This window comes from Centropristis striata, chromosome 24 (genome assembly GCF_030273125.1).
Source record: "Centropristis striata isolate RG_2023a ecotype Rhode Island chromosome 24, C.striata_1.0, whole genome shotgun sequence".
NCBI classification, from domain to species: Eukaryota; Metazoa; Chordata; class Actinopteri; order Perciformes; family Serranidae; genus Centropristis; species Centropristis striata.
The window spans coordinates 13,759,739-13,782,929 of record NC_081540.1 but is presented as its reverse complement, the minus strand read 5'-3'; the positions used below and the strand labels follow the sequence as shown (position 1 = coordinate 13,782,929).

The 23,191-nt window shown below is 43.0% G+C and overlaps 1 protein-coding gene across 3 annotated transcripts; it reads right to left on the bottom strand.

Moving 5' to 3' along the window:
• Nucleotides 1-1,282: 1,282 nt before the first annotated feature.
• On the bottom strand, nucleotides 1,283-22,999 carry LOC131962902 (NHS-like protein 1). 3 transcript variants are annotated; one of them, XM_059328004.1, is made up of 9 exons: nucleotides 22,880-22,999; nucleotides 13,860-13,997; nucleotides 11,754-11,878; nucleotides 9,905-10,130; nucleotides 8,792-8,923; nucleotides 8,342-8,694; nucleotides 4,876-8,254; nucleotides 3,430-3,517; nucleotides 1,283-2,643 (listed from the first exon to the last, which is right to left on the bottom strand). In XM_059328004.1, exons 1-9 carry the CDS (start codon nucleotides 22,893-22,895, stop codon nucleotides 2,004-2,006), a joined length of 5,097 nt encoding a protein of 1,698 aa, XP_059183987.1. In that variant the 5' UTR covers nucleotides 22,896-22,999; the 3' UTR covers nucleotides 1,283-2,003. The 3 variants fall into 3 exon arrangements, with proteins under 3 accessions (XP_059183987.1, XP_059183988.1, XP_059183986.1); XM_059328005.1 differs by lacking the exon at nucleotides 22,880-22,999 and adding an exon at nucleotides 19,998-20,664 and having other exon boundaries at nucleotides 13,890-13,997; XM_059328003.1 differs by lacking the exon at nucleotides 22,880-22,999 and adding an exon at nucleotides 17,055-17,144.
• Nucleotides 23,000-23,191: the final 192 nt, after the last annotated feature.

The window sequence follows — 23,191 nt, the reverse complement described above, 5'->3', positions numbered from 1 at the left end:
ATTGCTTTCATTTCTCCATCTTCTTATTTGCAAACAGTTTCCTTTATTTACTTTGTTTCCATCTTTCTCACATTACAAAAAGCACTTTTAATTCAGTTTCTCTCGTTCTTTCTCTCGTTCCAGTTTAATTCAACTACTTTCATGGTTATTAGAGTAATTCTGAACAAAGAAGACAGTTGTGTTCCTATATTCATCTTTCTGACTGCTGTCTTACTATCTGCTACTTTGCTTACAATTAAATAATAATAATAATTTGAGGTGTCACGATGGAGACTGTAGCTGAATAAAATGCTACAGAAAATAGAAGATCCAGAAACAAACAAGACAAAAGTAGAAGAAGCCAGAAAAACAGAATTATTTACAGTTCCCTTATAAGTTACAATGTCAGCTGCCAAAATCTAAAATAAAAAAATATATGACTCGATAATTAATAAAAAATGCAATTAAATTTACGAAAAATAATATCAATCATATATGTACGCATTAACTGATAAAATGTGACGTAAATTGATAATTGTTTTGAACACTTTTCTTTTATTATATTTGCATAAATTACCCCATTTATCTACTTTACTTTTTTATTTAATTAATCTCTATTTTATTTTATTTTTCATACTTCTTTATTTATTTTTGCATTTATTTTTCATGCATCTATTTATCATTTTCTTCGTCAAAGATGACACACTTTGCCTCTTGGTAATAAATCTAAAAATAAATTGGTAAAAAAAAAATGATAAAAAAATGCAAAATGCAAAAATAAAATAGAGAAATTAATTCAAAGATACATTTAAAAAGGAGGTAAATTAAAACAGATTAATTTATTATTTTTGGCACATTTAATGGCTTTATCAAGTCATTTATTGATTTATTTGTTTGTATTATTTTGGCAGCTTCCCTCCTCCATAAGCTTAATATATCTGGTATTAACATATAAAAATTGGATTTTAAAATGATTATTAGTGTAAACATTAATAATTGTTTGAATATTTCCAGTGACGAGAAGCTAAAAGCTCCACATGTAAAAAATGTATATACATATATATATATATATATATATATATATATATGTATATATATACATATATGTGTATATACACATACACACACATGTATATATATATATATATATATATATATATATATGTATGTATATATACTGTATATATAAAATAATCATAAAAAACACATCCAATCCCACAACAAAGTAACGTCAATAAAATCATCTGATTGATGATTAAATGTCCTTAGAATCTTTGCAAACGATATAAACAAGAAACAATAGTTTGGATTCAAAGTTTTCTTGTCTTACCCCACATGTGCTTAAACATTATTAATATTATACGCTTTTATAATTATTGTAACTTTGGTCAGACAGAAATGTTTTTCCTAGATTTAAAGATTTTACCGAACAAACAAAACATGGTCTTTTCAGGAAAAAAAAAAAAAAATTAAACAAGCAAAGGATAAAAAGCGATGTTACATTCACCGCAGTAAACTTCACAGACTTTCAGATTCCACAAAAAACATGAGGAAAAATTAAATGTGTGTCCTCTTCGGGATTCCGTAGATTTCTGCCACAGAGCGATACGAGACAGAAAGACGTGTCCTTTAACAGAGTCGCAGAGTGTGCTCCAGTACATTCAGGCTGCAAGTCAGTTTACTTTGTTATTTAGTCCACTTCAGTCCACAACAAAACAATTTAGTCCACTTAAGTCAAAAACTTTTTAGTCCAAAACAATATAGTCCACTATAGTCCAAAACAACTAAGTCCTCTTCAGTCCAAAAGAATTCGGAGAAATCAATCCAATCCAATTTTGTCCAGTTCAGTTTACTTCTCTCAGGCAGTACGGCCTGATCAGGATCAGTAGAAGACCACGACAGCGTCACATTCAGGTAAAGTTTTCCTCGGATCTCTAACGCGAAGCTTCAAGGGCCGACTGTCCATCAACTTGCTTGCGACTTTGAGTCCGAGTTGCGTCTGTAAACTCATTGTTAGGAAATCTTCACCGACCTCCGGCTCGGCTCGACTCTCCTTCGGCTCCTGTATCTGCTGTGAAGACCTCGTCGTCGTCGTCCTCTTCCTCCTCGCTCTCCCCTTCAAAGATGGCGGTCATGGGGGCGGCGTAGAGGCGGCAGCGTGCAGCAAATCGCCGGCTGGAGGAGCAGGGAGGCGTGAGGGAGCGAGGCCGCAGTGAGGAGGAGGAGAGGAAGAGGAAGTGAGAGGAGGAGGAGGAGGTGAGGAGGAGGTGGTTCTGCATCAGATCTCTCTGCCCCCATCCGAACCCAATCATGGAGAAGTTCTGACTGAGTTCTGAGTCAAGAGTCAGTGTGTCTGAAGTATTGGACAAGCTTGTGGGTTCGCCTTGAGGTCGTTCTGGCGGCGGCGGTGGCGGTGGCAGTGCCCTCTGGAGGTCGTTATCAGTCGCAGGAGCAGCGAGGACGCGAAGCCGCTCGACAGCTGAGACTCGAGAAGACGAATCGGACCGACAGCCCTTCCTCAGCAGGAGCGCCTTAAAGCTCTCGCTCCTTGCTGACCTCTGACTTATGAAGGCTGACGGTGTCATGGGGCGGGGCCTGGGGTCGGTGGCGGTGGAGGACGAGGAAGACAACATATGACTTCTTCCGAGCATCTTCCTCTTAGACCTGCAACAAACACAAAACCACCTGTAACATTCTTGTACTGCTCCATACAGAAGCGTAAACTCTCCGAGTTGCCTGACGTAAAGCAGAGTTCAACGGATTGAGTTCCGCCTGGAATCTCTGAGGAGTCATTCAAAAATTAAATGATGGAGCTGAAAGACCTGTCCGTTGCCTCCCAGTCAGAGAGTCGTGTATCAGATGCTGATCCGGGGTCATACGCCAGGCTGAGGGTGGAGCATGCGCACATGACTTGTCTTGTCATACATGCTGGCGAAAATCCAATTCCAATCACATTATTTGGGTGTTTTAATCGGAGTTGGAGAACTCCGACATTAGTTGGACTAACACATTTACATGTACTTCAGTTGTCCAGTTAAAGTCGGATTCAGGCAATAATTTGTTTTTTTCAAGTGTCATGTAAACGTACTGAAGTAAGGCACTAAAGACTAATGACTAATGGACGAATGTGGCTCAAGAAATGAGTCCAAGAAGGCAGGAAGCCTCCACCTAGAGGCAGGAAAGAGTCTGGGAACAAGAGTGAGGGTCGGGAAGCTTCTATTGAGGAGCAAATAAACTAGCCTCCTATTTGAGGAACAAAGAAGGAGAAAGGGATCTAGTGAACTGTACCCGGGGTCAGGAGCTAAACTTTACCTCGGGTGTTCAGGCCGTGCCCTCCCACACTGCACTGCTTCACAGAGGCCGGGAGAGAAATCAAGCAGACATGTTTAGAAAACGGTAGATGTGTTGGTGCAGTCACAGTGTGCAGTGTGTGTGTCTGTGTGCTCCTACCTGTGGATAACAGCAAACAGATCCTCAGTGGTTCGCGGTTGACCCGGGACAAACATCTGATCTGCAGAAACACTCACAAACACGTCAGCTGGATGGAGACACAAAGAGATAATTTATTGAGTGAGAATGAGTATTTATTCATTTCAGTTGGAATTTAAAAAACCCCCAGAATGTTTTTTACTTTTATTTTGGAGACGAGAACAGAAAAGCTCTTATTCAGCGGCTTTCTGACGGAACTGGACCACATGTTGTACGTACAGCTGCAGAGAACTAGGCTGAAAACTACGTAATGACATAGATAGAAAAAGAAAGGCGCAAGCTGAATTTCTGTGATGAATATATCTTTTTTTAATTAGAATGAAATGTAATTTACATAAACAACACTTTTCCAAGTGCCCAAGTGTAACTAGTGTTGGGGGAAAAAGTTTGCTCCACATATTCTACATATTGAACTATTTCCATGTTTCCAGCCTCTCCTCTCTGCTCTGTGTAAACAGATTTTCAGTGAATATTTGTCATGGGGCTGTTCGTCTCAGCAGAATCAATCATGGCTTCACAGCGTCACTGAGGAGCAGAATTCAATGATTTAAAAGGATCTGGTTAGTGCAAACACTTTATTTTGGACATGTTTTAAATGACACATGTAGAATAAAGTGATTCGGCAGAAATATCAAAATTTTAAGCTGATGACGTAACTGATGATCTGTTCAAGGACCGTCTGAAAGTTCAAAATCCAACGATAATGCCTTTCCACAATAAACAGTGTATCAGTAGCCCCTTACATAGTGCCATTACATGCCAGGACATTTACGGCTTTGTAACGACTCACCTCCACTATGACACGCCTGAAGCGGGTTGCTGGGTAGTCACAGAGGCGGAAAATTGATGGGATTGTTGGAAGCGGGCCCACTAAGAATGGGACATTGGGGCGAAAGCAGGATATTTGACATCGTGCGTGACGTCTAACACACACCTCCCATTTGGTCAGACAGTCATCCAATCACTGCTCACTGCAGCTGCGGGCGCTAACTGTGCACAGCGTCCGCCGCCTTATTGTAAACAAACCAGCATGCTAACTGTACATGTGGTGTCCGCCACTGATCGTAAACAAACCGTCTTCGCTAACTGTGCACAGAGTGTCCGGTGCTTGTTGTAAACAAACGGAGGTCGCTAAGTGAACACATGCTGCTGCAGCACATACACACTGTACTGCTACAGAGCTAAGTGTTAGCACTGTGCTACTGTGCACCTCGTTCCGCGATGCCTGACTGCACTATGGAAGGGCAGAAAATCACTCCTTTGCGGGATCACTATGAATACCCCAAGGTGAAAAGCTGGCACAGATCATTCTGACACTATAGCGAGACATTTGTGAGACGGCACTATGAAAGGGGCTAGTGATGTCATCAAATCGATTTAAAAACTAGGGGGTTAAACCCAACTCACCATCTGGAGGTTCTCCAGCCTCCATCACTGCCTTCCACCTCCTATCTGCTCCTTCTCCGCTCCTCTCTTCTTCTTCTTCCTCCTGTATCAGGAGATCTGGGAGCAACAGCTCCCCTCGCAGGCTGTCAGTGGACAGTGCACTGCTGAGGGAGCATCTGCGCTGACCAATCACAGCGCAGGAGCTTTCAGAGTCGCTGGTGTCATCGTCACATACCGTCGTCTTCACCTTCGCCCTCTGACTCATTTGCAGTGTTTTTTCTATTGCCGCGTCTCGTTCGTCTCCAGATGATGATGAAGACGATGATGAGGACGATGATGAGGATGATGATGAAGAGGGCGAGGGCTCCTTTATTGATGATATCATCAGCAGTTGCCTGCCCGTCCTCCTCTTCCTCCTCTTCCTTGCTTTGTCTTTCTTACGCGTGGTGGTTGAGGCCATCATCTTCATCCGTCTCTCTTCGACTCTCTCCTTCTCGTCTTCCTCTTCATCCTCAGCCATCGAAGACCTCATCAGGTCCTTATGAAACGTCTTCTCATTGTCCTGATGAAGTCCTGTCCTGATTATCCAGGGGTCGGCGGTCCCGGTTTGGGTTGAAGTAGCTCCATGAGCCAAAGAGCAACAAGTCTCAGAGGTCCCCCATTTACCTGGGGTACCACAGTTCTCTGACGTGTTTCTAGCCCTTGTCTGACCCATGACCTCTGAGGCACCCATGGCCGGTAAGATACCAGTAATCTTAAGGGGCCCCCCAGTCCCAGAGGTGCCTCTGGATGCCCCCACTGCAGATGAAATCAGAGGTTTGACGATTTTGGGTGAGGTCAATGAGAGATCTGGCTTCTTGTGCAAAATCGGGGGCTTTTGCCTCTGTGGGGAGCCGGCAGGGGAGTTGGCAGGTGAAGCAGCAGAAGTCACTGAGTGTGCAGGTGAAGCAGCAGCAGCAGTTACAGAGTGTGCAGGTGAAGAAGCATTGTGGGTCATGTGTGTTTGCAAAGGTGTGCAGAAGGACTCAACAGGAAGCTGTGATGGGTTGTTGAGCCCAGGAGAAGGCGCTGTGATTTGTCCGCCGCTCTTCCACCCGTCTGGACCTCGTCTGGCCTCGGGGGACGCCATGAGACCCAGAATGCCAAGATCGGGCTTCTTGGGCAGGGTCGGCTTCTCGGGGGAGCGCATCCATGTCTCTGAGTTATTCTCCCGATTTGTCTCCAACAGGATTGTGTTGATGTGGTTTTTGTCAGTATCGTGAGACATTTTGACCCAGGGACTTTCAGGACTGGAGTCCCGATTGTCTGCCAGAGCAGCATACAGGTCTGAATCTTCTCTTCTCTGGTTGCACTTGGTGTCTTGAGGTGTTTCGCCACCAGTCAGCTTAGGTTCAGAGCTCGTCTGGTTCGCTGGGTGAGCAACAATGCCTCGTGGGCTCTGAGGATAAGATGTTCTCGTGTCACTTTTTGTGAGGTTCTCATGATCAGATTTGAGTCCAGGTTGCTTTACATTAGCAACGTCTGGGCAATGATGGTCAGCAGCGCTGTCTGGATGAGCTTCTGTGCCAGGTTCATCGTGGACAGTATTAGCATGGTTAGCATTAGCTGACAGGGTGTCAGCAGGTACGATGTCGGTGAGCATGATGCTAGTGAGGCCTTCGTGGTTCTTGACGGAGCGAAGCTTGACACACTGCAGAGCTTTGGCAGTGACAAGGGGACAGGGGGGCGTGGACAATCTAACCTGTCGGTTCGGAGACTCACTGAGGCCTGGCGAGGGGAGCAGGGTACCAGGAGGCAATGGAGGAAGAGGAGGAGGTGGTGGTGGAGGTGGAAGGTCAGCAACTGGCAATTCAGAGAGTTCTGAAGAGGGAGGTGAACATGGAGGTGGAGGGGGGGGAATCGACATGAAAGCATGATGGGAGGTCTGCCTGATGGCATAACAGTAGGGGGGAGGAGGAGGCCGAGAGGCAGGAGGGAGAGGAGGAGGAGTGGGGAGGGTCAAGGGTGGGAGAGGAGGAGGAGGAGGTGGGGGAGGAAGAGATGAAGGTGTTAGAGGAGAAGCAGCAGAGTGTTTGCTGAAAGAAGGTGGAGGAGGGGAGGAGAAGACAGGAGGCAATGGAGGAGGAGGAGGAGGAGCAGGGAGGAGAGGATGTTTGGCGAAAGAGTCTGAGGAGGTGCAGGAAGAGAGGGAGGAGGTGGAAGAGAAAGAGGAGGAGAGGGAGGAGAAGAGTGATGACTTCCTCTCTGGCACTGGTGGCTTCGGCCTCCCTTCGCCCCGAGACGTCGGCCTGGGCAGCGAGGAGGAGGCGGGTGACGGGGGGAAGGAGTGTAAAGAAGAGAAGGGGGAGGTCGGGGGGAGGGAGAAGGCTCCAGGGCTTACTGCGAGAGGGGAGGAGGGGGTGAGGGGCGAGGACACTGGAGTGCCAGGAGTGGGTGTAGTCGACTGGCTGGAGTAGCCGCTGGAAGGCGAAGCGAGGCGCTGAAGCCCTGCCGCCTCCTCTGAGCCTGGAGACTCAGGAGTAAAGACGTGGTCGTTTGATTGGTTGGAGCTCGGCGGGAGCGGCTTGGAAGGTGGACAGTCAGCAGAGGTCGCCGCCTGGCACTCTAAAGGTTCAAAGGTTGTGACCGTCCCACAGTTGAACCCACTCTGGCGTCTCTTGATGTTGCACCGGGGCACCCAGGGGTCGTCGAAGGTCTTAGGTGAGGAAGTGTGCGTCTGCTGGGTGGCATGCTCCAGGCGGGGGCTCCGCTGTGGGCGGGGACTGGAAGAGGAGCGGGGGGGTTTGCTGCGACCTGGCCGGCGCCTCAGAGAATCAGAGCGAAGTGGCGGCGGGGGCGGCCGCTTGGACTTGCGGAGAGAGATGCTGCGGGTCATGGTGCAAGAGTAGCAGGAGGAAGTGCTGTACTTCCTTTTCTCCCGGTTCATCTTCTCCGAACATACAGAGCTGCTATCGGTGTGCGATGGTGTGGAGCGACCGGAGGAGAGCAGAGGGTCACAGTTCCAACCTTCTCCAGAATCACATCTCCTCTCCTGGGCGAGGCCAGTCCAGTCGTCCCCAGTCTGACCGCTGTGGATGCTGGAGCTGCAGGAGAGGGGCTGGTAGCTCAAAGTCTCCCCATCGTAGGAGCTGCAATGTTCGGCAGCAGTGTGATCATCCAGAGCCTGGAAGCTAAACTGAGACTCAGCAATGGAGGAAGAGGAGAGGTAGTGCGAGGAAGAAGCTTCATTCACGGAGTGATCACTTGGGTAAGACCATTCAGTAGGACGGGCACGGCTGGGGGAACTTGGGAGGGAGGAGGGAGAAGAGGGAAAGGAAGAGGAAGGAGACTGTGGGATGACCCTGGCGGCGGGGTCATAGGGCAGCAGGGGCTGCAGGTCACTGGGGAAACCCTGTTGATCCTGTCAGCAGAAAACAGAAAGAAACAAATCATAAGAATCTTCTGTGTCAGAGTTACTCGTGGCTTCAGTGATTTCTCCTGAACTGACCTGGCAACAAGATGAGGAGGCGCTGATCGTCCTGTAGGAGGCGCTGTTACAGCTGGCCTCAGAATCCAGAGAGGAGTTTGTTGCCAGGCGGGGAAGGCTGTGGTCCGTCGAGGAGGACAAACAGTGGTCATGACTGGAAATGACAGGTGGGGAGGAGGTCAGGGACGCCATGAGGCTGGATATCCCCCGTCCTCTTGGGGCTCGGATCCTCCTCGATGATGAACGCCCCGGCTCCTCCTCGTCCACCTCCTCCCCCGTGTACTCCTGTTGGTGGGCGGTAGTGCAGCAGGAGGAGGCTGGTCGGCCCACGGTGGAAAACTGACCAGGAAGAACCACAGAAGCTGAAGGCGAGTCTGCAGATAAAAACAGGAAGAGAAGAGGAAATAGTTTGATTGGATTTGATTGACATATTGAGTTATGGAGTGACTGATGAATGGGCGGAGCTTTTACCCAGCTTCCTGCTGACATCATCAGGTATCCCAGAAACAGTTTTGCGGCGGCTCAGGTTGCGGGGTCGCTGGGAGAGTGATTCTTTGTTGGAAACTCCTTTCCGCAAACTGGCCTGACGATCAAAACTCTCTCCTGAAACCAGATTTGTAAAAGAGACTGTTAAGTTTGAGTAGAATCCAAACCTTTAAGTTGAGTTTCGAGATGAGTAAGAGTAAAATCCTGAATTAAAGTTTAGATTCCAGACTCAAGTCAAGACACTGAGTTAAATCTTGGGTGTAGGTCAATTGTCAAAGCCATATTAAATACAAGAAAAAGTTTAAAAGTCAGAGTCCCAAGTCCATGTCAAGTTGAGGCCAAGTCTGAGTCAAGATTTAAGACCAAAATCTGAGTTAATGTTGGACTCTAACTTCAAGTTGAGTTTCAAGACAAGGAAGCCAGAGGGAAATGTCAGATCCAAGTCTGAATAAAGTCTCAAATCCAAGTCACCTTGGACCCTAACTTCAAGTTGAGTTTTGTGATGTGTAAGAGTCAATCCCAAATCAATCCTAAGTCCCTGAGTCAAAGTTGAGTCTCAAGTCTGAGTCAAATCTCAAGCAGGAGTCTGTACCCAAATCAAGTTTCAAGAATAAGTTCAATCTCAAGTCCCAAATTTCTGTCGAATTTCTGTTTGCGTCCTGCCTCAAGTCAAGGTGGTGACTTGAGTCTTGAATCGGAGTTAAGTGTCCCAGCCACAAATACAACAAAAACTCTAAAAGTCCCAAGCACAAGTCAAGCTGAGTCGTGTTTCAAGTCTCACTCCAGTCCAAGTTCTGGCTTAGAATTGGACCCTGACTTTGAGTTTTAAGACGAGTAGGAGTAATATCCCAAGTCAAATGCCAGATATAAGTCAAGTCTCAAATCCAAGTCACACTCCTTAGTCAAAGTTGAGTTGATAGTCTGAGTCACGTCTCAAGCAGGAGTTGGGTCCCAAATCAAGTTTGAAAAAAAAGTTGAATCTTGAGTCCCAAAACTTTGTCAAGCTTTGAGTCCAGATTCAATCTGAATCTTGGGTCAGAGTCAAGCATCGAGTCCCAGTCATTAATCTGCTGTTTCACAGTTATTGTGAGAATCTACCGGTTATATTGATGGGTACGATATCAGCGGGGACCGACTCCGCCTGCTGCCTCATCCTCTCCTCTGGTGTCGGGAGCCGGGGGGTCGGCTCCATCTCCACGTCCGTGGGGAGCTCGTAGTCGGGGGAAAAGACATCCCAACAGGGGACGGGGGGGACGGGGTTTAAGACCAGTGGGGTCAGAGGACGTGTGATGAACCTCTCCTCTTCGTCTGAGAAAGCTGAGGACTGAGTTCATACAACCAGCTGTTACTTTGGAGCCTCAAGTTTAAACTCCAAACTAACGCCACAAAAGCTTAATAATAACATTAACAAAACACTTTGATCTTCCTCAGATCAGAAGGCTGAACAAACAGACCCTGAATCTATGTACAAGATGAAATATTTTCTTTTTACATTTTTTATATAGCATCTGTCATTAACTGGATTTAAAATAAAATTAAAACCTGAATAGAGTCGATTGAAGTCAAATGTGACAAGGATGTATGGAGGACAGAGGCTGCAAAAATTAAAGTAAATAAATTACTTGATAAATAAATATGCTGTTTTATGTAACAAAATAATATTAAGAATAAATGTAAGCATTCATTTTATTGATAAAACATGACTAATTGATATTTCTGTGTCAATTAGCTTCTTTCTGTTTATTTACACTTGTATTATTTCCCCGTTTTATTTATTTTATTATTCAGTTTCCCTCTTTATTTATTTATTTATTTAAAAATGTATTTATTTTGCAATTGTTTTTTTCTATTGCATGGATTTATTGACTACTTTAAGAAGAAACATTAAATGGGACTGTAAAAAACTAAAAATAGGGTGATTACTACAATGGTAAATAAAAAAAGATGCAAATCAAAACAGAAATACCAACCTATGTCACTTTTTTATCAGTTAATTAATGACTACAATTGAATTCTATATAATTTTGTGGATTTAATAGCATATTAACTTATTAAGTATTTTTCATTTATTTTTGATTATGCCAGCCTCCTTCCTACATTCTCTAGTCTAGTGTAGTTTATTCTACTCTACTTTGGTCTATCCGTGTATACCTTTCTCCTCCAAACTGAAAACTTGAAACAAACTGAAAAGCAAGACTGAGAGAAAAAGTTCAGGACTCTGGACCTCTGAAACAACAGGGGTGAGAAACAGGAAGGATAAACAATGAAAATAGTGTAATTATGTAAATATAAAGACAACAAAAACAAACAAAAAAACAAAAAACAACAACAATCTTTTAAATAAAAGACAAAGAATAACTAAATAACTGTCAGTAGTTCAGTTTGACCAGCAGATGGCAGTAAAAATACAGGAAGCAGCTTCGTAGATCAACAGTGTCATTTCATCAGTAATATTATCTGATAATTAACTCCATTAAACATTTTATTTTTATCTAATATCTTTTTAAATTTTATTATTATTATTTTTATTGATGTCCTGTTTTAATTAAACTAATTGTTTAATGTTATTATTCATTTCTCTTCATAAATACCCATTATTTATCGATTATTTAATTTATTTTTACAAATTATTTATGTATATATTTATTCATTTTATTTTATTTATTTATTAATTTATTCCTCTTTTTGTTTACATATTTATTCATTATTAATTAGATTATTTCTCATTATATTATGCATTTTCTCTACATTTATGTTTTTATTTCTATTCACACTTAATTTATTCTTTTTTTCTCTCTTGTGACTCTGTGTAAATATATTTATTAAATACTATGCATGAATGTAGTACTGATGTAGTACTTGTAATGTCTGCTGCAGTCGACCATTAATATTCATGATCAACACTGAATACATATTAATATCATGTGAGTGTGTGTGTGTCACTCACCATCCTCCTGCTTTTGTCCCTCCATCCTCTGCGGGCTGTGCTGCTCTCTGATTGGCCCAGGCCAGAGGAGGATAGGTGGGGGGCGGGGCTCGTTGGGCGGCCATGCTGAGTCAGCCCGTTACATGCTACACACACACACACATACAGAACAGAGACAAAGATGCTCATGCAGCCAATAATCAATTAAGATACAAGACGTTATCGATCATTGAACGATCCAACCAGTGTTTTGATCAATCAAGGCTCAATAAAAGACAATTATTATGGGATGTATTAGTGAATCTGCAGTAAATCAAAAGTAAATCAATCAGCTCATGTGCTGTAAAGTCATAATGCTGAGTAATCAAAATCAATCAATCAAGCAATCAAGCAATCGATCAGGTTTAAATTCAACATGAATCAGTGCAGCAGACTTGAAACGAGGTCCTTTGTCTGCAGCACTGCAGCGTGTGTCTGTGTGTGTGTGTGTGCACTGCAGCTCTCTGCAGGCTATTCTTGCCGATCAGTAGCCAAATTGATTAATCAAAAAGCAAGTTGTGAGCTAAATTCACCATTCACCATCAAATTTGTCTTGTTTTTTCTCTTTATATTTACAGATTGTTTCCTTCTTTCTTTATCCTTCATTCATTTTACATTTTTATTTATTTATTATTTCTATTTCACTGTCTTCATATTTGAACATTTTATTTATATATTTATTATTTATTTCTCTATATTTACACATCATTTTTTTATATTACCAAGTTTTATTTTTTTTATTAGTTTTTATTTATATTTTCACATTTATTTTTTTATTCATTTTATGGCACTCCTGTGACCCCACATACATATGATTACTACATCATTCTTATGTCCTAAATACTGAATGTACTGAGGAGTATTTTTACATTCTTGTAGTAATTGTACTGCATGAAAGATGTAGTTTTTAAAAGATTTTTTTGGTCCATAGGCTTTTATTTATTTTATCGTCTAGAAAAAAGAAATAGAAAACATTATATTTTAAAGTCTTTTAATTTTAATTAATTTATCATTAATATTTTAAGGTCTTTTCATATAAAAAAATACATATTTTTAAGGTCTTTTTTTTTATTTAAAAAAATGTTAAGGTCCTTAAGTTTTTTTATTTCTTGACTTTCAAAGATTTTTTAGGTCAGTCTATATATACTTTTTATTTTTTCCATTTATTCTTTAAGGTTTTTGTTCTTTAAATGCTCAGAAATTAAAATGTATTCTTATATATTTTGAAAATTATATATTTTTTATTTATTAAATGTTTTTTTTATTTTTATGAGTTGTATGTTCTTCAGTTATTTATTTATTTTTAAAGAATTTTAGGTTTTTCTTTAAAGTACAACATTGATCCATGTGCTCTCTTTTCTTCATCCTGCTGAGTTTATTCAACTCAATGTATCATCTTTACCTTCTGTTTAACACCCTTTTTTTTAAACTAAGCAGTAGTTTCAGGCCCAATGTGGGACACGATACACCGGGCCCCTCTTTTCTTTTCTCTCTCTCTCAATAATACATGTCACAAGCTTGTATTTTCCCCAGAGTACTCTCACTTTTCTTTGCTCTGTCTTTTTCAGGGTGTTGTGCTGTGGTCCTGTTCGGTACCACTCCTGCTCGTCTCACTGCCGTGGATCTTGGTCGGCTCCAGATGGGAATGCTCCTCTCCTGGTCCACTCTACACTCACCATCACTACTGGCCAATGGTGGCGCTTCATCACCTGCTGCTGTGCCCCTCCCAGAACTCCTGCTCTTCTCTGCCTCTCTCCCCCTTCAATCTCTATCTACTCGATTCTACTCTGTTGAGAGGGAGTACAAGGTAGGGTGTCCTACCTTGTACAGCCTGTAAAGCCATTTGAGGCAAATCTGCGATTTTGGGCTATATAAATAAAATTGACTTGACTAGTTTTATGCAAATGTAGATAAGGGAATACTAAAAAGTTGAGTACACAGTAACTGCAGTTTTTCCTTTTTCTCAAGTCTTGTTTCATTGATTCCTCCAGGTTTGTAATTCCTGACTCCAATAAGCTCTTGTTGTTCCCTTCCTTTTCCCTTCAAAAACAAGAATATAATATTTTAGCAGAAGAAGAAGAAACTCACCTGAGACGCCGCTCTCTGCTGACCTCTGACCTCGCAGGTCATCAGCACTGCCTGATCTCTTTCCAGGGATGAAAAGCAAACCCTGCTGGGGCTTCTGGGTAGTGTAGTGAACAGACCACTTACTGTCACGCTCCCCTGCTGCAGAGAGAGGGAGAGAGAGAGATTCACACAGAAACAGAGATGATGAGTGTCGCAGCACCTCAAGGTCACCTCACAGGCACACTGCCACAGGGCTTTTATTCTGAAGGAGCAGCAGGACTCATTAGCTGTGATAGTTAAAGGACAGATGTGTGGACAGACCTCTCAGGAGCAGTGAAACAGTCATTTATTTAAAAGGACAACATTTTAAACCCAGTTCTGCAGTTTACACTTAAAATCTTACAGTAAAAAACACAATACTACTTGTCACCCAACAACTAGAAATTATCCTGTAAGATACCTTGATAAACTTGTTCTAATGTTGGTATGTGGTGTCCATTTTAGGTAGTGCTGTGTGTTCTTCCTGAGTAATTCAATCTTTGATTCATTGGTCAACAAAACATTTTCCCAGTAGCGTTGTGGAGTGTCAAGGTGCTCTTTGGCAAACATCAGGTATGCAATGATGTATTTTTGGAAAGCAGTGGCCTCCTCAGTGGTCACCATGCCTGTTCAATCTTGTGGGCGCCCACTTCTAGGGAGAGTAGCCACAGTACTAAATTGTCTCCATTTGTGAACTGTTTAACTGTGGACTTGTAAATACCTCAAGTCTTTGAGATTAGTTTGTAAACCCTTCTGGTTTTAATTCTCGATTGTAGGTCCTCAAAGATCTCTTCTTTTGCAAGGCATGGTTCACAAAAGCGGATGCTTTTTGTGAATAGTAAACTTTTTACTAAAAGTTTGAGTGTATTTTATAGGTTAAATGATCTCTACACCTCACTCAAGTCTTGTTTCATTGATTCCTCCAGGTTTGTAATTCCTGACTCCAATAAGCTCTTGTTGGAGTTATTAGCCTAAGGGTTCATTTACTTATTCCACCAGCACTTTGTATGTTTAATGGATGTGTTCAATAAAGACATGAACTATTATAATTGTTTGTGTGGTATTAGGTTAAGCACCTTGTGTTTTTCTATACTTGGAACTCAGATCACATTTTATAACAATGCAATGAATGCAGAAAACTAGTTATTTCAAAGGGTTCACTTAATTGTACGTGCCACTGTATCTCATTCAATCATCTCTTCTCATTTATTCATTTCTTTAAAGGAACAAAAAGGAACAAAATGACAAAGTTGATAATAATATGAATATCTTCTTAATATCAATTTTGTTTTGGATTTTATAAACCTGAATCAGGGTTAATCCAGGTTTCTGGTTTGATGTTATGTTAAAATTATGCTCTAATGACTCTTAAACTGGTCCAGTGGTCACTGAATTGGCTGCATAGATCCTTGAGGGGTACCAGAGGTCCTTGAGAAGACTTAACTGGTCCTTGATGAGCTAAACAGGGTACCTGAAGGGATGGCATTGGTCCTTCATAAGTACCAAAGGTCCTATATAGAGGCTGAAATGGTCCCGGAGTAGGTGTCTAGGGCCCTTGTTAGGGATCCACTGGTCCTTCAGAATATTGATCGGTTGACACTACAAAAAGACCCTTCAGAAACCTCAAATAGTCCTTGGGGAAGTCCTAGGGGTCCTTGAAAAGACACCAGGTGTCTTTGAAAAATTACTCAGGTTCAAATATGTCCTTGTGGCAGAATGAGGGGTCCCGAAAAAAAAATAAATAGAGGTGCTTAAGGAGACTCTAATCATCCTTGATCAGCTCAATGTGGTATCTGAAAGGTCAGTAGGGGATCAGTATGGAGGTTCAAATGGTCCTGGGATCCTTGACCTGGACTTGCAGGGCATGTAGAATTTTTATGGTTGTTTGAAGAGATACCTGGGTTCTTTGAATAAGTTCCCTGGTTGAGACTAAGAACGGTTCTGAAGACAACTTAAATGATTCTTGAAGAGGTCCTACATGGCCTTGAAAAGACTCAAATGGTCCTTGAGGGACTTTCTTGAGAAGTGCCAGAGGTTCAAATGGTCCTTGTGGAAGCCCCAGGGATCCTTGACAAAGTACCATAGGTCCCCAATAAAGTAGGACAGCTTGAGGAGATTCAAATGGTCTTTGCTCAACAGAGTTCTTGAAGGGGTGACATGGATCCTTGAGTAGTACCAGGTTCAAATGGTCTCAAGGTCCCAAGGATACTTTACCTGTTACTACAGGTCATTGAGAATGTTCATTGTTTGCTAAAAGAGGGTTTGTTGAATAGGTTCCAAGATTGAGACACGAGAGCTTCCTGAAATGGTCTAAGAGGAGGTCCTACATGTCCTTGATAAGGTACCAGAGGTCCTTAAGAAGGTATGATAGATAATTGAAGAGACTCAAATAGTCTTTGATTAGCTTAACAGAGTACTTGAAGGGGTGACAGGGATTCTCAGGAGTCAAATGGTCCTTCAGGAGTTCCTACATGTCCTTAGGGAGGTTCCTAATACCCTTGAAGTGACTCAAATGGTCCTTGAGGGGATGAAGGGTTTTTGGAGAAGTGCCAGAGGTTCAAATGGTCCTGGAGGAGGTTCCCAGGGTCCTTGAGAATGTTTATTGGTTGTTTAAAGGATCTTAAAGACCAGTTTAAAGAGTTCTATGAATATATTCCAAGACCAAGACCACAAGAAGCCCCTGAGGTCCCAGGGGTCCTTAAGAAGTGTCACATATTCAAATTCTCCTTTTGGAGGTCCTACGGGCCCTTGATAAGGTACCAGAGCTCACCAAGGAGTACTAGATATCTTTACAGGGCCTAAGTGGTCCTTGATGACGTTCTGGAGGTCACTGGGAGGGTTACAAGGCCCTTGAGGAGGTTCCAGGGGCCCTTGAGGAGGTTCCAGGGGTCCTTGAGGAGGTTGAGTCAGGTATCTGTGCTGTTGCTATGGTTGACTGCAGTTTAACACACCTTGAGCTCTGATTTAGAAAGGTAACGAGGCAGTTTGATTTAAAAAAACAAACAAAAAAAAACATCATACAGCCAATCAGAATGCTGAATTTTATGAGGTCATCTTTAGAAAACTCACTCTCTCTATCTCTGTGTGTCTGCAGGATTGAAGCTCTCTCACCCAGTTAAATCAGTAATTCGTGCAGATTGACACAAAAAGATGCTACGGAGACACACACACACTCACCTCGGGTCCTGTTGAGATATTTGAGGACAGATTTGATCGCCGCTCCGATCAGAACCATAACGACGCCACACAAACACACACACAAACATACACACACACACACACACTCCGGAGGCTGCAGCAGACAGGCGGCGGCGGCAGTAATGCAGCTCGACTCGCTGCAACGCCACTCTCCTCCCACTCCTCACTAGCTCTAATCTCCACTCTCGCTCTCCCTCTCTCACAACCCTCTCTTTCTTTCTCACACACACAGACACACACAAAGACACACACACACACACACACACACACTCAGCATGGCACACAAGCCATGCTGGCAGGAAGCCAACACATGTGTGTCCTTCATGTGTGTGTGGCCAGGTGATGAAGGTTACCCACAAATACTGCATTGAAACACGCACATATACACACACACACACACACACACAAAGCTTTGTAGATGGAGATGCATGTGTGTGTGTGTGTGTGTGTGTGTGTGTGTTACATCTTTTATTCCCTCAGATTTCTGTCTTTTGAAAGGGCGTGTTATCAAAGTGAGGATGTTTCAGCAATGACTGTTCACTGAAAATAAAGGGGGGAGTCCTTGATGTGGTTCTATGGGTCCTTGAGAAAGTCCCAAAGGTCCTGGAGGAGGCCTATAAGATCCTTGAGGGTCCCTGGATGTTCAAAGAGCATCCTTTCAGTCTTTGAGATGAAGCTGATCAGCGGTCTCCAGGTCCTTAAATTCCAGTTCCATTGTTTTGGGGATTTTTTTGTTTCATATTGCCGGACAATTAACCTTTAGGGGGTTTGATGGGTCCTTGAAAAGGTACGAAAGATCCTATTATAGACTGAAATGGTCCTTGAGGAGGTCCTGGAGGTCACTGAGGGGGTTTTTAGGCCCTGGAAGAGGGTCCTGGTGTGTGGGATCCAGAGGTCCCACACACACCTTGACATAGTATAATATAACATCACAATAATAAATAATAACATTATATTTATGATATTTATTAATTAATAAACTGTAATAACGACAGTTTACAAAATGGGACAGTTCCAGTCTGTAAGTGTGCCAACTATCTGGGCCAGTGGAGCAGCTAATTACTGCTGTCCTCACAGCCGTCTGTCCGTCTGTCTCTGTGTCTTTAATTAGTTTCATTAATTGGACAGTAAGTAGGCCACTCTGTCATGATGTCACTGTGTTCATATAAAGAGCAGCAAACAGCTCCAGTCAATCAGAGCAGGGGAGGGCCTGGACTTCTTGTGTGTCCAGGTCACCTTTATGACATGGTGGTCCAAAAATCTGATAATCACACAGTCAGACAGGTGAAACTGACAGGGGAAGCTATCAGGTGAAGATGATAGGTGAAGCTAAAAGGTGAAGCTAACAGGTAGCAGCTGTTGCATGTTAAAGCCTGTCCATCTGTTGTTGCAGGAATTAGCAATTAGCCTAGCGTATGGAGCTGCAGCTTATCCCTGCTCACACACACACACACACACACACACACACACACAAGATTAAACACACAGGGGAGTTAATTACGGGAGAACGTGGGTGTGTTTTGGTTTGTGTTTCAGTGTTTGGCTGTGCTAGTTAGAAAAAAACTTCCATTCAAAGTCAATTAGACTAACTGGGACCACTTAGCACCGAACAAAGGTGAACTGGCTGGTTAATTTGCCACATCTGGTAGCTGTGAGTCCATCTAGACTAACTGTGGCCATTTATAACCAAACAGGAACTGCCAGGCTAACACAAGTTATTCTGGACCACCATTAAAAGCCAAGTTGGCCCTCTTGGACCATTCAGAACCCAGGCTAACTAGAACCATATTCAGGACCAAAGAGGGAAACATCAGGCAAGGGGGGTCATTTGGAAACAAGTATTGACAAACCAGGGTATCCGAAAAAAACATAGAGCCAAGTAGAGGAACTGGGACTAGGAATCAACCAAGATAGCTGGAAACATTTGCAACCACAATGCGCCAAATATTCCTAGCTAGGACCGTGAAGGGCCGGGTAAAACCAAGCCAGACTAGATGGGACTAAAACAGAGGTCCAAGTGATGAAAAAATGGGTAATGAGGGACCTTTCAGGGCCCAACAGAATCTGCCGGGCTACCCAGAACCATCAAGGCCAAAGAGAGGAAAAGCAGGCTTGCTAAGATCCTTCCTGACCAAAGAGGTTCCTGGGCAACCATGGACCAAACAAGACCAGCTGGTAGCAATGGAATAATTCAGGACTAAACGGATCCAGAATGGGTCCAATCAGGACTAGCTGATTCAGGACTCACTAGACCAGTTGAACAGTAAAAGTATTACTTGTAGTAGGCAGAACTAGAAGTTCTATTACCCCTTTTCCACCAGGGCAGTTCGAGGGTCGATTCGAAGCTGGTGCCATATCTCAACCCAGTTATTTGCATTTCAACAGCCGAAAAAGAGGCTCTTGGCCAGGAAAACTGGTTCCAGATGGCAGCAACCCTTTTCTGGTCTTGAACTATGAACCTCTAATGTCAGGGGCTGGAGCCGGGATTATCGTGACCAACAAGACCAACTAAGACGAGTATCAATAATTTTATTTTATTTATTTGAGTGCAATGTGATCAATACAGGCTAGCATTAGTGGGCTAGCATTAGCTTACAACATAGGTGACCATTAATTTAAAACGAGCAGCACAAATGTGTTGTACCAGTTGTGTTTGGATACCAATACAGGCTCGCAAAGCCAGGAGCAACATTTGGAAAGAGACCATGTAGTCCGCCACTGTAATTATACTTGTGAGAGTGGAGATGTATACAGTGATGTAATGACGTGGCTCTCAAGCCTGTGGAAAAGCAAACAGGTTCTGAAAGGTTCACATGTTGAACCACCTGCGAACCAGCACCAGCCCAGCACTAGAACTAGGTTTGAGTTGGTCGAAAAGGGGTATATGAGGGCAATCTTACTACCCAGAATTCCTAGCAGTACCTCTAGGTAGAAGGGGCGTGGTTTGTGTGGCCTCCAGCCTGGAGCTCCTTCCTCGTTGGGATCTGAAGCAGAAGAAGCCGGTCCTGCGCCTTCTGCTGGGCCGGTAGCGGTACTGTGGTGGAACCTCCGGCTCCTTGAGGTGGTGCGGGACACTGAGCGGTGAGGGAAAGGGCAAGGTGTAGCCGGGACGGGGCTCGGGAGTCGGGGGGCATGAACCTGTCCGGCTCCGCTGAGTGAGGACAGGGTATCGCGACGCCTGAAGGGGTGGCGGTTGTTGGTTTTGCTTCCTGTAACCCTCTGGGGCAAGGAACAGTTTTCCGTGAGCCTCTGAAGACTGGATGATGTGGGGTCGTGGCGGGACGTGCTGGTGACGGGACCAAGGACTGTACCCTGGATGCTGAAGGTGAGGCGGGGGCGTCCCTGGTCTACTGCCACCACTGGCTGCGTGCATTCCCAAAATGGCTTCGTGGTGCTGGTGGATTTTGGCGCTGAGAAGGCGCCGACGCAGGCTGCCCTCAGTCTTGGGCTGCAAGGCGACCATCTTGCGTGGAAGCAGCTCATCTCGCTCTTCGTCAGGACCGCCGTTCCAACAGTGCGACCCCATGCCAGACCCGGTCCCCTCCCCACCAAGACACTCCACATACGAAATCATCCTGGCGTTCCTTTGGCTGTTTGATGTCCGGCCCCACCCTCAGGACAGATCACACAATGAAAACCTTGTCACTATAAAAGTCCCAGAGAATTTCCAACACTTCATCATAAAAGCACCTTTTTATCCCTTTTTCCTTTCCAAGTTTCAACCAAACTTCCCAATAAAAGTTCAAACAAAATCTCCAAAAAAGTACTTCCTTTAAAAAAATCCAACGTTTAGTAAATCCGTCAAAGTTAATCTAAAAAGATGTTCAACAAACCTTGATTCTTCAATTTGTTCAGCTCAACATAATAAATCTTACACAACTTCAAAACAGATCTCCAAAATTTCACAATAAAACGGATCAATTTACAAAAAGAACCCTCATCTTAAAAGTCCGTCCACCAAGAAGAGCTTCAAAACAAAGGTCCCTTCTTTTTGTATTGTTCCTTCTTCTGCTGGGAAAAAAATGTCTGATTTACACAAAGTGTCCATCCTTCACAATAAAAGCTTGATATATTTCACAGTGAACAGTTTCAAAACTTCTTAATTGCCAAAATTTTTTTCAATTTCAGGAAAACTTCCTCTAATTCCTTCACAATAACATCCTCAGACGTGTCACCACGGTCCGAAAACACAACAAAAGTGATATTTCCTCAGAAGTGTTGGTAGTGTCCTGCAGTGTTTCTTTCCTCTGTGAATCTCTAATCTGCTAACCGGGATTATCCAGGCTGCAGATGGCCACTGAGCAACAGGTATTTACCTCCCCGCACCACATGTTGCCTGATACTGGAACTCTGCGTCAGACTGATTCTATATGTGGATCAATCAGACAGCAGAAGGTCCATGTTTGATGTTTATGTATGTATTTATTGCATTTTTTTTTAAGCTTTCTAGGTCTTTAATATATATATATATATATATATATATATACATATATATATATATATACACATATATATATACTTAACATGTTTTAAAAAATATATAAACAAAATAAAGACCTTGAAAGCTTAAATAAATAAATACATTACAGTAAAAACCTAAAATTCGTTTTACATTTTTTTTAAATTAAAGACCTTAAAACCTTTAAAAAATAAAGAAAAACTAAAATTTACAAACCTAAAATCCTTTTAAGAATATGTACAAATAAAGTGAAAAAATCTGATATATATTAAATAAAACCTTAAAGCAGTATGTAAATTAAAGCCCTAAAAGAAAAGGGAAAAAAAACATACAGACCTTTTTTCATTACCATTAACCGCTTATCCGCAATCGGGTCGCGGGGGTCATTGGGCGCAGCTGTCATTGGGCGAGAGGCGGGGTACACCCTGGACAGGACGCCAGACTATCACACTCTCATTCACACCTACGGGCAATTTAGAGTCCCCAATTAAACCTAAGTGCATGTTTTCCCGGCGGGAACGCTGACACGGGGAGAACATGCAAACTCCACACAGAAGAGCCGCAGGCGGGAGGCGAACCGGCAACCCTCTAGCTGTGAGGCGAGAGCGCTTACCACTACATGGTATATGGCTACACCGTGTAGCCATATACGGACCTAAAAATCTTTAAAAAATATATATGTGGAATAACTTAAAACCTCAGTCAAAATAAAATATAAAAACACACAGACCTAAAACATTTTTTTAACAATGTGTATAAATATATTGAAGCCTTACAAAAAGTAAAAAGACAAATAAAAAGAAGAATGCCAATAAAATGACAAAAGGACAGAAATCACACTAGAACTGATCCATCAAAGGAGATGTTGCTGCAGCTGTTTTCTCTCCATCAGTCACAAACAGCTGTTTCTCAAGCTGGATGTTTGAACCTGTCTCAACAGGCCACACACACACACACACACACACACACACAAGAATGCTTGTGTTCAGCCACAAAGAATAGATTTTAACACAAAATCTCACAGCAGCAGCAGCAGTACTACTAGTACTGCAAGTACTACAATTACTAGAAGTACTAGATGTCGTCGATGCAGTAGTATTAGAAGCAGTAACCATAGAAACAGTTGCAGAAAGAAAACTCAATGAACTGCAGCAGCTGGAAAACTCTCTCCCTCCATTAATCTCTCTGCTCAAAATAAAGCCCCCCCAACACACACACACACACACTTGAAGTTTTTGTCAACATATACACATCCTGTATGAATGCACACACACTCTTCAGTCTGCAGCAAACAGCGTCATTTCAGACATCTTTTTTATGCATCCCCCCGAACACACACACTCACCTTTTACACAGAGCATGTCTTCCTTGCTCACCCCAGCTGGTGCTCGATGTCTGAAAGTGAATCTGAAGCCATAAAGAAGAAAAACACAAGTTCCAACACAGATTCATCATCCTATCACAATAAAAGCCCCCTCCTTCTCTATCTCTTCCCTTCTTCCTACCACAATAAAAGCCTCCTCCCTCCTTTCTCTCTTCCCTTCATTCTATCACAATAAAACTCCCCTCCTCCTCTCTGTCTTCCCATCGCCCTTCCATAATAAAAGCCCCCTTCCTCCTCTCTCTTTATTTCATCCTTCCACAATCAAAGCCCCCT

Coding starts and splice junctions, on each gene's coding strand:
- LOC131962902 (XM_059328005.1), bottom strand. CDS start 20,649: ATGATTTCGTATGTGGAGTGTCTTGGTGGGGAGGGGACCGGGTCTGGC. Junction 11,879..13,889: donor CAGTGCTGATGACCTGCGAG/GTCAGAGGTCAG, acceptor GTGTGTGTGTAG/CATGTAACGGGCTGACTCAG. Junction 10,131..11,753: donor GGGACAAAAGCAGGAGGATG/GTGAGTGACACA, acceptor GTATGAACTCAG/TCCTCAGCTTTCTCAGACGA.